The sequence below is a fragment of the Macaca thibetana genome, chromosome 10, assembly GCF_024542745.1.
Source record: "Macaca thibetana thibetana isolate TM-01 chromosome 10, ASM2454274v1, whole genome shotgun sequence".
Classification (NCBI taxonomy): Eukaryota; Metazoa; Chordata; class Mammalia; order Primates; family Cercopithecidae; genus Macaca; species Macaca thibetana.
Window position 1 is genome coordinate 12,567,235 of NC_065587.1, and position 16,303 is coordinate 12,583,537.

Genomic DNA, 16,303 nt, shown 5'->3' on the forward strand with positions numbered 1-16,303 from the left:
GGCCATTTACTTAGGTAGCAGGTTTGCCTCCCGGGGCAATGTTCTTACCTACAGAGAGGGGCATCTTAGAGTCACTGGAATCACACAGGCTTTCCCTCGGCTTGAGGGGCTGCATGGAGGTGGGGGTGGGGGTAGAACTCCTCAGCGGGGAGAGACTTGCCAAATCTCCATCGCCAGCAGCTGAGGGACTTGACTTGAAGCTTGTCCCTCCGTCTCTCTCCCTTTCCTCCCTCAAAAGACAAGTGTGCCATTTGACCATCTCGGGAAGTGAGGAGAGCCCCCATTGGACCAGTGTTTGCTTAGGTGAGTCCATGACTGCTGCAGATGCAACCAGCCCAGCCGGCCTAGAAGCTCCCAGGCTCCAGAAAGAGACTAATGTGTTGTAAGGGGTGGGTCGCAGTGGCAGTGGCAGATGGTACCAGGTGCCCCAGAACTCTAAGGGGCGTCAAGGAGTTTAAAACCTTGGAGCCTGCCTGGCTCAGGGCCAGCGGTTTCTCTGCTCAGGCCTGACCCCGCATGAATTAATTTCTGCTGGAAAAACTTTTTCTGCCCTCGGCCAGCCCTCTGTCTCCTTCTGCCTTAACATATTCTGGAGGCCGGGCACGGTGGCTCATGCCTGTAATCCCAGCACTTTGGAAGGCCGAGGCGGGCGGATCACAAGGTCAGGAGATCGAGACCATCCTGGCCAACACCCCGTCTCTACTAAAAAAAAAACAAAAAACAAAAAACAAAAAAATTAGCCTGGTGTGGTGGCGGGCGTGTGTAGTCCCAGCTACTCAGGAGGCTGAGGCAGGAGAATGGCATGAACCCGGGAGGCGGAGCTTGCAGCGAGCTGAGATTGCACCACTGCACACTAGCCTGGGCGACAGAGCGAGACTCTGTCTCAACAAAAAAAAAAAAAGGAAAAAGAAAAAAACGTTCTGGAAGGTTGGTTCCCAGCAGAGATGGGGCCACGGGCTCACACTCTGACCTCTCCCACGGCATTAGCCCTGTCTCAGCCTCTGGGCTGTTACGCAAGTTAATTCCTGCACAAGACTCACAACAGGACTGTGGAGGAAGCAAGGGAGCCCTTTTTCGGCCTCTGTAGTAGGCCAGCGTGAGCCTCCCGGTTCTTCCCTGACTGCACGAAGCCTTGAAGCGGGGCATGGAAACGCTCCACTCTGGGACCTGGCTTGGGAAAGGGGAGGTGGCAGGGGCTCTTTGGGCTTGTCGAGGGTGTAATCTTAGCTGTCTGGGGAACGTGTGTCCATTTGTAGGCAGTAGCAGTAGTCCGACACGTCAGGGGACTCGACTTCACACTGGGACAATCTGTGTGTCGTCTGTGTTGTAGGAGTTCATCCACACAGAGAGGAGGCATGAACAGGACAGGCCTTCCTCAGATCTCAGGCCCAGGAACCAGGCTGTCCATGGCTGGACAGATATTTGGGGGTGGGGTGGGGTGGGGTGGGGAGATGCTCACCAGGAGGGCAGAGGAGGGAGATAATCCGTTTCTGTCACATGAAGGTGGATCTCCTAGTGTGCTGGGCCTTGAGCCAGGCTCTGGGGTTCAGAGGGAGATAGACCAAAGGACGAGAAGACAGGAGTTCGGGGGGCCGGGTGCAGTGGCTCGCACCTGTAATCCCAGCACTTTGGGAGGCCCAGATGGGCAGGTCACTTGAGGTCAGGAGTTCAAGACCAGCCTGGCCAACATGGTGAAAACCCATCCCTACTAAAAGCACAAAAATTAGCCAGGTGTGGTGGTGGGCGCCTGTAATCCCAGCTACTTGGGAGGCTGAGACAGGAGAATCGCTTGAACCCAGGAGGTGGAGATTGCAGTGAGTCGAGATTGTGCCACTGCCCTCCAGCCTGGGGGACAGAGCAAGACTCCATCTCAAAAAAAAAAAAAAAAAAAGAGTAGCCAGAGACAGCTGTGCACCTCACCTGTCTTCTCCCTTCTCCCTTCTAGTGTCTTCACTGTATTTTCTTTTAAAAAAACAAAAAAAGATGGCAAAAATAAACCACTCAAAAGAACAACAGAAAATCCCAGCACAAAACCGACGATGGAGTTTGTTTCTTTGATTTATTTGCCAATGGCAAGAAGATGAGATGCCCTCAGCACTGAGGATTCTTGCCCCTTTGTGGTGCCCGCTATCCCCAACCTTCAGGCTGCCAGATGCTCCCCTGACAACACCAGGCTACAGGAGCCAGACGCCACGGCCCTGCCCGGCCGCCTGTTCCCGCCCCCACCCGTCACCTGCCCGGAGAGGAACGGGTCGGGTCCGGGTCGGAGAAGTGACAGGTCCCAGAGCCAAAGCCGGCCCTCGAGCATCACCAGGCAGTGGTGTGGTCAGTCGAAGGCAGTTCCCACCGAGTTTCCCGAGCCTCACAATCCAGGAGATACGCACAGCCCCACCCACTCCACCCACTCTGAGATGACAGTGGCCGACTTCCTGTGCTGGGCTTTTCCAGTGTCCCCCTGGCCTCCAGGCTCCCCCTCTGCCTCTCCATGGAGTGGATGGGGAGGTTGTGGGGGTCGGCGTCCCTTGTGTGCGTGTGTGGATGTATTGACCTGTGTTTCCCAGGACAGCAGGTGCCACGGCCTGCCCCGCCTGCCAGCCCAAATTCCCGTTCTCCTGTGTCTACTAACAAGGACATGGGGGTGGGCGGTGACCTCCACATCCCTCAGAGTTCAGAGGGTCCTCACTGCCACCGATCCCCCTCAACCCGTCATCAGCCGGTGGCAGCTCCATCTTCCGTTCCTGGTTTTAGGGCAGAATCCATGGAGACTACTTCCAGAAGGCATCTGGCTCTGAGTTATAAATTACTTCCCTGGTCCTGACAGTCACCTGGGGTCCCCCCTCTCCCTGGGTTCCACCTTTCTGAGGAGGAGCCTGGGGTCAGGGCTGGGTTTTGGATTAACTCATCCTTCCTAGTTAACACCTCTTTTTGTTTTTATTTTATTTTATTTTTGTTTGTTTTCTCCATGTGTGTGTTTTCCTAATTTATTTACCTCTGTTTCCCCTTTTTCCTTTTTTTTTTTTTTTAATTAAAGAGCAAAGCTTTTTATTACTTTGTAATTTAAAAAACTGAAAAAAAAATACTGAAGAACTTTGGGGGGAATTTTGTACTTTTTTCCTGTGTAAATATTGGACTTTTTTGAGCTTTATTGTGGTTGTTAATTTGAAGTAATAAAGTAGAAAAGATAAAGTGATGGAGGCAGCCCTTTGTCCACCTCTGTGCCCTTGGGACTCTCCCCGCAGAACCAGAAGTGGGTCTTGCTGGGATCAGCACAGTCAGTGAGGAACAAGCCCTCGCCCTGGAGGCAGGTGTGACTGGGGCCACGTTCACCACACTTGGGCTGTGGTTGGGGTGTCCAGGGGGCTTTGAAAACATGAGTGCACACAGACGCCACGCGGAGGTCTTGTAAAGAGGGTGGGGTGGGGCTGAGAGCTTCTCCCTGCACACTCCAGCTGTGCTGATGGCCTGGGACCCCTCTTTGAGAAGCAAGGCCCTAAAAGCTCTTCACACATGGTTTATCCACACAAAAATTGTGAGTTAGGTCCTGTTAATAGCTCTACCTTCAGACAAGAAACTGGTCCTGCTGTAAAATATCTTGCCCACAGTCACAGCTCTGGTGGCAGAGGCAAGACTTGAGCCCAGGCCATCTCACTGTGTGGGTTGTGGAGGTGCTGTGACCCTCTCCACCGCTGGCCCTGGGGCTCCATGAGGGAGGGTGCTGGAGCGAGCTCCAATAGTGACCCTGGGCAAGGTCCTTCAGCCAAGCCGTGATAAAAGGGCAGCGCTCAGCCTCGCCTGCCTTGGTCTCACCAGCTTGGAAAAGAATCTGTCAGTCTGCATTTACCCAACACAGTTTACTTGCTTTCGTTAAGCCAAGAGCCATTACTGCCACCGTCTCAATCCAGAGGCAAGAGCAAAGCTAATAGGCTAATAGGTCTACCAGGGAAGCGGGTGGAAGGCCCTGGAAGGTTCCCCTGGGGTGTTTTGAAATCCTGGACGTAGCTCAAGGCCCCTTCCAGTGCTGGCCGTCAAGACCCAGTGACCCACAGGCTCATGGCCTGGTGGAGGGTTTCCTGCTGTGTGAGGCCCATGTAAAGGTGGGGTCCCCTTTACAAGCATCAGGTTTCAGGTGTGTTACCCAAAGCCAGGAAACGCCAGTAGGCCCTGGAATGGCAGGTGGTAAGCAGAGCCCGGGCCTTGGGGCTAGGTGGCAGCTGGGAGTCAGTGGTCACTTGGTCAGCCTGCGAAGTGCCATTTTGTTCACCCACACTTGGTTGAATGAGGTGCTGGGGGAATGCAGCAGAGGCCGCTCCAACCTGCCCCCGGCCTCCCTGGAGCTTAGGACCTTTTGGGATGGACAACCTGACATGAGACAGCGAGTGGAAGTTATCAGCTAGAGGCCCTGAGAGAAAGTAATAAGGAGCTGGTCTTTATGTGTCTTTTACAGTGAAAAGTATAGTTCCTCTTTTTCTTTTTTGGAGACAGGATCTTGCTTTGTCACCCCGGCTGGACTGTGGTGGTGCAATCATGGCTCACTGCAGCTTCAACTTCCCAGGCTCAAGGGATCCTCCTGCCTCAGCCTCTCTAGTAGCTGGGACCACAGGTGTGCGCCACCATGCCTGGCTAATTTTTGTATTTTTTTGTAGAGATGAGGTCTCACTATGTTGCCCAGGCTGGTCTTGAACTCCTGGGCTCAAGCAATCCTCCCACCTCAGTCTCTGAAAATGCTGGGATTACAGGCATAAGCCATTGTGCCTAGCCTATTTCATCAATTGTAATAATAAGCTAATGCTTCTCCCCCTCCTCTTTTTTGGTTTACTTTTTGGATATGAAGGTGTTTACATACATGAAAGTCAAGCTGTCTAAAAAGCTATAATTGGGCTGGGCGCGGTGGCTCAAGCCTGTAATCCCAGCACTTTGGGAGGCCGAGGCGGGCGGATCACGAGGTCAGGAGATCGAGACCATCCTGGCTAACACGGTGAAACCCCGTCTCTACTAAAAAATACAAAAAACTAGCCGGGCGAGGTGGCGGGCTCCTGTAGTCCCAGCTACTCGGGAGGCTGAGGCAGGAGAATGGTGTAAACCCGGGAGGCGGAGCTTGCAATGAGCTGAGATCTGGCCACTGCACTCCAGCCTGGGCGGCAGAGCGAGACTCCGTCTCAAAAAAAAAGAAAAAAAAAAAGCTATAATCTGAGAATCCCTCCCACCCTGCTGCTCTGCCCCATTTCTACCCATCATGCTTCTTCCTGCACTTCTTACTCAGAGGGCTAATGTTTGGGAGTGGGCAGTGGCTGACAGCCTCTAAGGAAGTGACATTAATGTATCAACCATACAGTTTATTAAGTACGCCAAATAATCACAAGGAAATTTTGCCCCTACCAGAGGGGCAAACAGGCACCTGCTGAGTTCTTTTCATTCGTGCCACAAAAAACATTTGCTAACTGGGCTTGTGTGGGCACCAGGGTGCCAGGTACTAGGCTGGAGGTGGTGCAGGCGTGGAGGGTTGGGAGCACAGGATTGACATCCTGGGGGCTTTGGGCAGATCTCAGTTTCCTCCTCTGTAATGTTGGGGTGATGATGCCTGTTTCTGAGGGTTACCAGAATTCAGCGAGACCTCAGATGAACACAAGGGCTGAGTTCATTGAGGGCTCACCTGTGCCAGGCCATTTCCAACCCTTTGCTCCCAACAAGTCTGTGAGGTTAGTGTATTATGTTCTTTATTTTATTTTATTTTATTTTTTGAGATGGAGTTTCGCTCTTGTTGCCCAGACTGGAGTGCAATGGCACAATCTCGGCTCACTGCAACCTCCGCCTCCCGGATTCAAGCGATTCTCCTGTCTCAGCCTCCCGAGTAGCTGGGATTACAGGCATGCGCCACCATGCCCAGCTAATTTTGTACTTTTAGTAGAGACAGGGTTTCTCCATGTTGGTCAGGCTGGTCTCGAACCCCTGCCCTCAGGTGATCCACCCACCTCAGCCTCCCAAAGTGCTGGGATTATAGGTGTGAGCCACCGCACCTGGCCACGTGATCCCTATTTTATAGATGAGGACCTTGAGGCACAGAAAAGATGTCCGGCTCCGCAGCCCACGCTGCTAACATTGACTCCATAGTCCCAGGTACCTTGTAAGCGCTCTGTTACGATAACTCCTTGTTTCAAACATGAAGTGTGAATCTTAGCTTCCAGGGACTCATGGCCTAGTCAGGGGAAGGACTCAGAGTAGCAAGTGGTTCACCCCAATCTAGAATCCAGTGTGAGAGGCCTAGTGTGAACTAAGGGCAAAAGAGGGCGGGAATGTGTCTGATATCATCAAGGAAGGTGTTTCAAAGGTACTCAGCCTGAGCCTTGAGATATAAGTGGGATTTTGCTGGGGAAAGTCATTCCCAGCAGAGGCAACAGCATGTGCAAAGGCCAAAAGAAGTAGGAACTAGCACGAGATACTCAGGGAGGTTCAAACAGGGAGTGGGAGGGAGACAAGTCACAGTGGCTGAGGCTGGAGAAGTCCAGTCCTGCAGAAGCAGACTTGCATCCAGAAAACTCTCCCACTCCCTAGCTGCAAGCTCTGGGCCTTCTTGAGCCCTGATTTCCTAATCTGTAAAATGGGGAGAATTGTCTGCACAGAAGCCATTATGCCCCCTTAGCCTGACCCCTTCTGGGCCCACTCGCCTGACTTCCATCGGGCAGCACCTGGACCTTGAGGAGCCTCTGCTGGGGGAGGGGCATGATGGAAGTTAACTTGGGGAATGTGAATCTGGCGACAGTGGGCAGGGAGATTGGAGAACAGAGAAAGGAGGCAGGAAGAAGGCTTAGGAAGCTGAGGTCACAACCCAGGCATGAGGTGTCCGGGAGGCCAGGATGACTGAACTGCTTCAGAATAAGATCTGTTCTTTTTTTTTTTTTTAGACAGAGTCTCGCTCTGTCGCCCAGGCTGGAGTGCAGTGGCTCGATCTCGGCTCACTGCAAGCTCCGCCTCCCGGGTTCACGCCATTCTCCTGCCTCAGCCTCCCGAGTAGCTGGGACTACAGGCTTCCGCCACCGTGCCCTGCTAATTTTTTTTTTTTTTTTTTTTTGTATTTTTAGTAGAGACTGGGTTTTACTGTGGTCTCGATCTCCTGACCTCATGATCTGTCTGCCTTGGCCTCCCAAAGTGCTGGGATTACAGGCGTGAGCCACCACAGCCGGCGTTGAGTGTACGTTTTTCTATTGTGTAGTCCTGCCTGGATGAAGATGTAGGTGCTTGTCAATATTCCAGCACATCCCCTTATGCCCCTTCCCTTCCACACTCCGCTCCCCCATACACACACAGGTATCCACTCCTCTAAGTTCTATCACAGGTTATGGGGGGAGTGAGAAGGGAAGCTTGTAGCTCAAGAGATAGGAAGAGGAAGGCCTGAACTGGGACGCTCTCACGGGCTTGGCTGGTGGGAGGAGGTTATTGTGAGGTCAAAGAGGTCTGCAAGTGTTTTGGAGGCCACAGAACCCTTGAGCAGGGGGTGTCCACGACTAGACAGCAAAAGATTCTGAAAAGGAAGGAGGGGAGGGACCAGGGAGACTTTGACCTGGGACAAAAGAAGGGGCTGGGTTTCCTCTGCGCTTGGTCTCGTCACCTCCCCTCTGTTTCTTATCCCCTTCAAAAGGGCGTGGTGGCTTCCGCCTGTAATCCCAGCACTTTGGGAGGCCAAGGCGGGCGGATCACAAGGTCAGGAGATTGAGACCATGGTGAAACCCCGTCTCTACTAAAAATACAGAAATTAGCTAGGCATGGTGGCGCGTGCCTGTAATCCCAGCTACTCAGGAGGCTGAGGCAGGAGAATCGCTTGAACCAGGGCGTTGGAGATTGCAGTGAACTGAGATCACTGCACTCCAGCCTGGCAACAGAGCAATACTCCGTCTCAAAAATAAAAAGAAGAAAATACAAGCTCCTGAAGTCACTGACCTGCCCCCTTCTAGGGGGTAGCATCCCTTTCCATTTACTGCCTTCCCCCTTCCTACCTTTGGTGCCCTCACCCCAGGGTTTCCTAAGGGAGAATGGATCAGGCAGACCCCTGAAGCAGCTCCAACGGAAGCCTCTTTAGTGCAGTATTATTTGTATTTATTTATTTGAGACAGGGTCTTGCTCTGCTGCCCAGGCTGGGGTGCAATGACAGGATCACAGCTCACTATAACCTCCACCTCCCAGGCTCCAATGATCTAGCTAGGGCCACAGGCAAGCACCACCATGCCTGGATAATCTTTTTTTTTTTTTTTTTGGTAGAGACAGGGTTCTCTCTATGTTGCCCAGGCTGGTCTCAAACTCCTGGGCTCAACCCATCCTCCAGCCTCAGCCTCCTAAAGTGTCTGGATTACGGGCGTGAGCCACTGCACTCGGTCAGCAGTGCAAAGTGTTATAGCAAAGTGAAATATTCTCTCTCCCCTCCTCTCCTCCCTCCTCTCATCTCTGCTTTATTTCAGAAACAGCTGTGGAAACAGTTATGGCTGAGAATGCTCAGTCCCCATGGCCTCTTTCCCAGAGCCTACAGCACAAGCGCCCACAGGAACACAACTGGTCATTGGAGAAGTCCACACATTCCAAGCTCTGACCTCACTCTGCCCAATTACCAGACATCCATAATTTGTTCTCAAAGCAGCCTTCTCCAGGGTCTGCCTGTTTCCGGCCTGCATGTGGCCCAGGGAGGGAGAAATGCCAAGGTGCAGGATAAAGGTTGCCATGAAGCCACCTTTTTCTCCTTCTCCTCCCTCTGGCCTCCTCTTCTTTCACCCTAGCCTTGGGCACCAACGGCAGCTCTCTATCCTTTCAAGTGGCCCATGTGAAGCGGTGTCCCATAGCCTGCTGAGGTTCAGGGAAGGTGCACATCTAGGGCTTGACTTCACCAAGGTTGCCCGTGCAGGAGAGGCTGATGGGATGAGCAGAGGGCTCAGCCCTGAAGCTGTGGGAGGAGCACTGCCCCTTTAAGAAGGCCAACCTCACACCTGTAATCCCAGCACTTTGGGAGGCCGAGGTGGGCAGATTACCTGAGGTCACGAGTTAGACACCAGCCTGGCCAACATGGTGAAACCCTGTCTCTACTAAAAATACAAAAATTAGGTGGATGTGGTGGCACACACCTGTAGTTCCAGCTACTTGGAAGGCTGAGACAGGAGAATTGCTTGAACCCAGGAGGCAGAGGTTGCAGTGAGCTGAGATTGCGCCACTGCACTCCAGCCTGGGTGACAGAGCAAGGTTGCATCTCAAAAAAAAAAAAAAAAAAAAAGGCCCACCTGGGGCAAAGGATGCCTACAGATAGTAACCTGGGCTCCTCCAGGGCCCTTGAAGAATGTCTTCTCAAGTAATTATGCCTCCCAAGGCCTTTCATCCCAGCATCTTGAAAGCACGTAGTGTAATTAACTTTGAAGTCACCCTATGCAGGTTTACCAAGGGCAGGCCTGAGACCTGATGAGTCACTGCAGCTCTGCCACTCAGGCAGAGCCTGTTGCAGCTTCCCTGAGAAAATCCAGGACCTTGCCGGGGGCGGTGGCTCACGCCTGTAATCCCAGCACTTTGGGAGACTGAGGTGGGCAGATCATGAGGTCATGAGTTTGAGACCAGCCTGGTCAACACAGTGAAATCCCGTCTCTACTAAAAATATAAAAATCAGCTGGGCATGGTGGTGCGTGCCTGTAGTCCCAGCTACTTGGGAGGCTGAGGCAAGAGAATCACTTGAACCTGGGAGGCAGAAGTTGCAGTGAGCTGGGATTGTGTCATTGCACTCCAGCCTGGGCCAGCCTCCCCAGCTCCCTGTATGCCCCTGACCCAAAGGTGGACCTCCCTTTCCTGATGGCATGTCCTGGACAGGTGACTACATCCTGGGATTTTGTAAAGAATCTGAAACATCTTCCTGGTGATTCTAGGAAAACTGATAGGAAATCCTTCTCTTTGGCCTGTTTTTGTTTGCTTGTTTGTTGGCTACGTAAGTTTGAAGTGGGACTCATCTCACCAGTGATGGAGTCCCAGGTCATGTGTGCAACTGAGAGAGACAGAGAAAGGAAGCTTCCTCTCTCTTGTGTCTCCTACTCAGGCTCCTTACACAGCAATCTGTGAATCACCACCAGCTGCATCCCTGATTCACTCACACACACACATCCCAGGTAGCGCACCCACTAGGAATGGCCTTGTTCTGCTTGCTGATGGCCATTGATATCCTGAATGTCACCACCCCAACAAGAAGGGCTGCATTGAAGTTGGAAGCATTTTCTGTTGCTGGCTGATTTCCACCAAGGGGGTGCTGGCATGGGTTCCCGTGTTCATTTAACAAACAGGCTGCACAGGTGTGACCTTGGTCAAGTAACATTGCCTCTCTGTGCCTCAGTTTCCTCATGTGCCAGGTGGCACTCACAAGATCTTGGTTTACATTGCCTGCCACATAATGAATGCTCAATGAATAGCAGCAGTGATGAAGATGATGAAGGACACTCGTCATCTTCCTGCGTGTCAGGAAGAACACTCATCCCCTGTGTGTAAGGTTCTGGGAACAAAAGGATGATTAAGATCTAGTCCCTTTTGCCCTCTGTTTGTGTGAGCACCCGTTCTCCTGACTTCCAGAAATTTCTTGTATGTTGAAAATCACACACAAGTCTGGGCCTGGTGGCTCACACCTGTAATCCCAGCACTTTGGGAGGCCAAGGTGGGTGGATCAGAAGGTCAGGAGTTCAAGACCAGCCTGACCAATACAGTGAAACCCCGTCTCTACTAAAAATGCAAAAATTAGACAGGCGTGGTGGCAGGCACCTGTAGTCCCAGCTACTCGGGAAGCTGAGACAGGAGAATACCCTGAACCCAGGAGGCAGAGGTTGCGGTGAGCTGAGATCATGCCACTGCACTCCAGCCTGGGTGACAGAGCAAGACTCCGTCTCAAAAAAAAAAAATGGGCCGGGAACGGTGGCTCATGCCCATAATCCCAGCACTTTGGGAGGCCGAGATGGGCGGATCACGAGGTCAGGAGATCGAGACTATCCTGGCTAACACAGTGAAACCCGTTCTCTACTAAAAATACAAAAATTAGCCGGGCGTTGTGGCAGGCGCCTGTAGTCCCAGCTACATAGGAGGCTGAGGCAGGAGAATGGCATGAACCCAGGAGGCGGGGCTTGCAGTGAGTGGAGATCTTGCCACTGCACTCCAGCCTGGGCGACAGAGCCTAAGACTCTGTCTCAAAAAAAAAAAAAAAAACAAACAAAATAAAAAAATAAAAATGAAAACAAACAAATACATAAATAAATAAAATCACATATAAATATTTGCATTAATGGCTGGGAGCGGTGGCTCATGCCTGTAATCCCAGCACGTTGGGAGGCTGGGGCAGGTAGATCACTTGAAGTCAGGAGTTCGAGACCAGCTTGGCCAACATGGTGAAACCCGTCTTTACTAAAAAAAAAAAATTAGCTGGCTGAGTGCAGTGGCTCACGCCTGTAATCCCAGCACTTTGGAAAGTCAAGTCGGGCGGATCGCAAGGTCAAGAGTTCGAGACCAGCCTCACCAACACCTAGAAACCCTGTCTCTACTAAAAATACAAAAATTAGCTGGGTGTGGTGGCACGTGTCTGTAATCCCAGCTACTCAGGAGGCTGAGGCAGGAGAATTGCTTAAATCCGGGAGGCAGAGGTTGAAGTTAGCTGAGATCCCACCACTGCACTCCAGCCTGGGCGACAGAGTGAGACTTCATCTCAAAACAAACAAACAAAAACTTAGCCAGGCATGGTGGCGCGTGCCTATAGTCCCAGCTACTTGGGAGGCTGAGGCGGGAGAATTGCTTGAACCTGGGAGGCGGAGGTTGCAGTGAGCCGAGATCACACCACTGCACTCCAGCCTGGGCCACAGAGTGAGACTCTGTCCTCCCCCGCCAAAAAAAAAAAAAAGATGGAGTCTCACTCTGTGGTCCAGGCTGGAGCGCAGTGGTGTGATCTCGGTTCACTGCAACCTCCGCCTCCCGGGTTCAAGAAATTCTCCCGCCTCAGCCTCCTGGGTAGCTGGGATTACAGGTGCCCGCCACCACGCCTGGCTAATTTTTGTATTTTTAGTAAAGACGGGTTTTACCATGTTGGTCAGGATGGTCTCGATTTCTTGACCTCGTGATCTGCCTGCCTCGGCTCCCAAAGTGCTATGATTACAGGTTGTGAGCCACTGTGCCCGGCCAAGACTCTGTCTTAAAAAAAAAAAAAGAATTGCATTAGTGAGGCATCCAGTATGCATTATTCTGCATGATATATATTTTTTCCCACTTGGTGACAGGGAGAATGAAAGTTTTATCAGGGACCTGAAGAAAGGGTAGGAATTAACTAGGAGAAAGAAAGGGATGGAGACAGCAGTGAGAAAGAGTGTGTTTTAGGTGATGGGAACAGCAGCATCAAGGCTGTGATACTAGACACCACATGGCTGTTGGAAATACAATCATTGGTGACAGTGTGAGGGGCAGATTTGCTTAAAAACTGACGCACTGGCCAGGCACAGTGGCTCATGCCTCTAATCTTAGCACTTTGAGAGGTCAAAGCAGGAGGATCACTTGAGGCCAGGAGTTTGAAAACAGTCTAGTCAACATAGCGAGGCCCTGTCTCTAAATAAATAAATAAATAAGGAAAGAAAAGAAAAAAACTAGTTGGGCCTGGTGGTATGTACCTGTAGTCTCAGCTACTCAGGAGGCCAAGGCAGGAGGATTGTGTGCGCCCAAGAGTTCAAGGTTTCAGTGAGCCACGATCATGCCACTGAACTCCAGCCTGGGCGACAGAGAGAAAGAGAGAGACCCCGTTTCAAAAAAAAACAAAAAATCAACAACAACAACAGAACTGGCCTTTTGGGCCTGTTTCTATTTTCACTTCTACACAGCAATTTCGGATTTTTGGCTGGGCGCAGTGACTCAAACCTGTAATCCCAGCACTTTGAGAGGCCGAGGCGGGCAGATCACGAGGTCAGGAGTTTGAGACCAGCCTGGCCAACATGGTGAAATCCCATCTCTATTAAAAATACAAAAATTAGCCGGGAGTGGTGGTGGGCGCCTGTAATCCCAGCTACTCAGGAGGCTGAGGCAGGAGAATCGCTTGAAACCAAAAGGCGGAGGTTGCAGTGAGCCAAGATCGTACCACTGCACTCCAGCCTGGGCAAAAAGAGCGAAACTCTGTCTCAAAAAAAAAAAAAAAAAAAAAAAGGAAAGAAAGAAATTGCGGCTTATTGAGGCTTACAAGATTTGCCCAGAATCTCACAGCCTGTCAGTGGTGGAGCTGGGATTTGACCAGGCCATTGACGATTGCACAGGCTAAAGGCCTCCAAAGAGCCACCCTATGCTGATGGCTCTGTCCTAGGTCCTTCCATCTCTGCTCTGGGTGAGGTCACATCTCAGCCCTGTCCCTGATCTTCCTTCTGGATGACCCTTGGAGAGCCACTTAAAATCCCAGAGAGGCAGAACATCTGAGTTTTTGTTGTTTTTTTTTTTCCCCCAGCACTCTTTCCCAGTTTTTCTGGTCATGGAACCTCATTTTTCTTTAGGTACTCATGCCTCCTTTCCAGTACATTTGGTTCTGAAGGGGCTGACTCCACCCACTGGCTCCAGGGTGGGGCTGTGATCCAGGCCTGGCCAATTGATGCCCTGCATTTCCTGGCTACAATGATTGGCTCAGAGATGGGACTCAAGCTGGGCCAATCAGAGGTGACTGTGGGACATATCTTGGAATTCTTGGGAAAAAGATGCTCTCTCTGCCACTGGGGAGAAAAGGCCACATGGGAATGGGGCCAACACACACACAAACACACATACACACAGCAAGAGACGGAGAGAAATAGCATCCCAGTGACACTGTGTGAGGTCTCAAATCCAGCTCTGCTTTGAATTTCTTAATTAAGTAAACCCATAAATTCCCCTTTTTTAGTTCGTTATTTTATTTTTGAGACAGCGTTTTGCTCTTGTTGCCCCGGCTGCATTGCAATGGCGCGATCTTGGCTCACTGCAACCTCTGCCTCCCGGGTTCAAGTGATTCTCCTGCCTCAGCCTCCTAAATAGCTGGGATTACAGGCATACATCATTACACCCAGCTAATTTTGTATTTTTAGTAGAGATGGGGTTTCACTGTGTTGGCCAGGCTGGTCTCAAACTCCTGACCTCAAGTGATCTGCCCACCTTGTCCTCCCAAAGTGCTGGGATTACAAGTGTGAGCCTTAAACAACATTTTTTTTTTCTTTCTGAAAACATAATATGCTTTTTGAAACACTTTTTGGAAAATACAGAGAAGCAAAAATGAAAATAAAATTAAAAGAAGAAGATAGCCCAATGTTCATAATCTTACCACTTAGAACAATCTACTATTGGCATTTTGTTATATTTCCTTCCAATCTTTTTTTTTTTTTTTTTTTTTTTTTTTGAGACGGAGTCTCGCTCTGTAGCCCAGGCTGGAGTGCAGTGGCCGGATCTCAGCTCACTGCAAGCTCCACCTCCCGGGTTCACGCCATTCTCCGGCCTCAGCCTCCCGAGTAGCTGGGACTACAGGCGCCCGCCACCTCGCCCGGCTAGTTTTTTGTATTTCTTAGTAGAGACGGGGTTTCACCGTGTTATCCAGGATGGTCTCGATCTCCTGACCTCGTGATCCACCCGTCTCGGCCTCCCAAAGTGCTGGGATTACAGGCTTGAGCCACCGCGCCCGGCCTCCTTCCAATCTTTTCTATTATTATTTTTTAAGACCAGTCAAGTGAAACAGTGGGAGTGGAGAAAGAACAAAGCCAATCTTTCTTTCTTTTTTTTTTTTTTTTTTTTGAGACGGAGTTTTGCTCTGTAGCCCGGGCTGGAGTGCAGTGGCCGGATCTCAGCTCACTGCAAGCTCCGCCTCCCGGGTTTAGGCCATTCTCCTGCCTCAGCCTCCGGAGTAGCTGGGACTACAGGCGCCCGCCACCTCGCCCGGCTAGTTTTTTGTATTTTTAGTAGAGACGGGGTTTCACGGTGTTAGCCAGGATGGTCTCGATCTCCTGACCTCGTGATCCGCCCGTCTGGGCCTCCCAAAGTGCTGGGATTACAGGCTTGAGCCACCGCGCCCGGCCTTCTTTTTTTTTTTTTTTTTTGAGACAGAGTCTTGCTGTGTCGCCCAGGCTGGAGTGCAGTGGCCGGATCTCAGCTCACTGCAAGCTCCACCTCCCGGGTTCATGCCATTCTCCTGCCTCAGCCTCCTGAGTAGCTGGGACTACAGGCGCCCACCACCTCGCCCGGCTAGGTTTTTGTATTTTTTTAGTCGAGACGGGGTTTCACCGTGTTAGCCAGGTTGGACTCGATCTCCTGACCTCGTGATCCACCCATCTCGGCCTCCCAAAGTGCTGGGATTACAGGCTTGAGCCACCGCACCCGGCCCTCTTTTCTTTTTTTTATTGAGACAGAGTTTCGCTCTTATTGCCCAGGCCGGAATGAAGTGGTGTGATCTCAGCTCACTGCAACCTCTGCCTCCCAGGTTCAAGTGATTCTCCTGCTTCAGCCTCCCAAGTAGCTGGGATTACAGGCATGTGCCACCATGCCCAGCTAATTTTGTATTTTTAGTAGAGATGGGGGTTTAACCATGTTGGTCAGGCTGGTCTCGAATTCCTGACCTCAAGTGATCCACCCACCTCGGCCTCCCAAAGTGTTGGGATTACAGGCGTGAGCCACCCAGCCCAGCCAAAGCCAATCTTTCTCCTAAGCATTTTTTTTTTTTTTTTTACAGCATTCAGAAAGGCTATCATATAAGTTTGTAACTGCGTTTTTCACTCAATAAGGAAATGATTAGTAATGTGTCGAGAGACTACATTAATATCTATACAATATGCCATTCGTGGCATGGATCTACACAATTTACTTAACCATTCTTCAATGACTTTCAGGTTATTTCCAATTTTTTGTTAGGGAGAAACTAATTAAAACAGAATTTGGAGGATAGAGAGGGAGGTGGGATCAAGAAGGAACCATGCCAGGCACGGTGGCTCACGCCTGTAATCTCAGCACTTTGGGAGGCCAAGGCAGGCGGATCATGAGTTCAAGAGATAGAGACCTTCCTGGCCAACATGGTGAAACCCCATCTCTACTAAAAATACAAAAATTAGCTGGGCCTGGTGGTGCGCGCCTGTAGTCCCAGCTATTCAGGAAGCTGGGGCAGGCAAATTGCTTGAATCTGGGAGGTGGAGGTTGCAGTGAGCCAAGATCGTGCCACTGCACTCCAGCCTGGTGACAGAGCGAGACCACATCTCAAAAAAAAAAAAAAAAAAAAGGTGATATCTGATTTGGTCCTTGAAGGGAGAGTAGGAGTAGCTGTTTGCTGAGTTGCGTTGAAAAGGGT

At 51.1% G+C, this 16,303-nt stretch overlaps 2 protein-coding genes across 9 annotated transcripts in view; one reads left to right on the top strand and one right to left on the bottom strand.

The window, feature by feature from the left end:
* CSNK1E (casein kinase 1 epsilon) overlaps positions 1 to 9,453 on the top strand; it is a 34,100-nt gene extending 24,647 nt beyond the window's left edge. For 3 of the 5 annotated variants that reach the window (XM_050806276.1, XM_050806278.1, XM_050806275.1), the window contains 2 exons: positions 239 to 303; positions 1,946 to 3,190. In XM_050806276.1, coding sequence (XP_050662233.1) covers positions 239 to 255 — 17 coding nt within the window. In that variant the 3' untranslated portion in view covers positions 256 to 303; positions 1,946 to 3,190. Of the gene's footprint in view, positions 1 to 238; positions 304 to 1,945; positions 3,191 to 8,447 lie in introns of those variants that run through there. The other 2 variants (XM_050806277.1, XM_050806279.1) reach the window with 2 other exon arrangements.
* CBY1 (chibby family member 1, beta catenin antagonist) overlaps positions 1 to 16,303 on the bottom strand; it is a 628,117-nt gene that overhangs the window by 343,966 nt on the left and 267,848 nt on the right. The window lies entirely within an intron of this gene.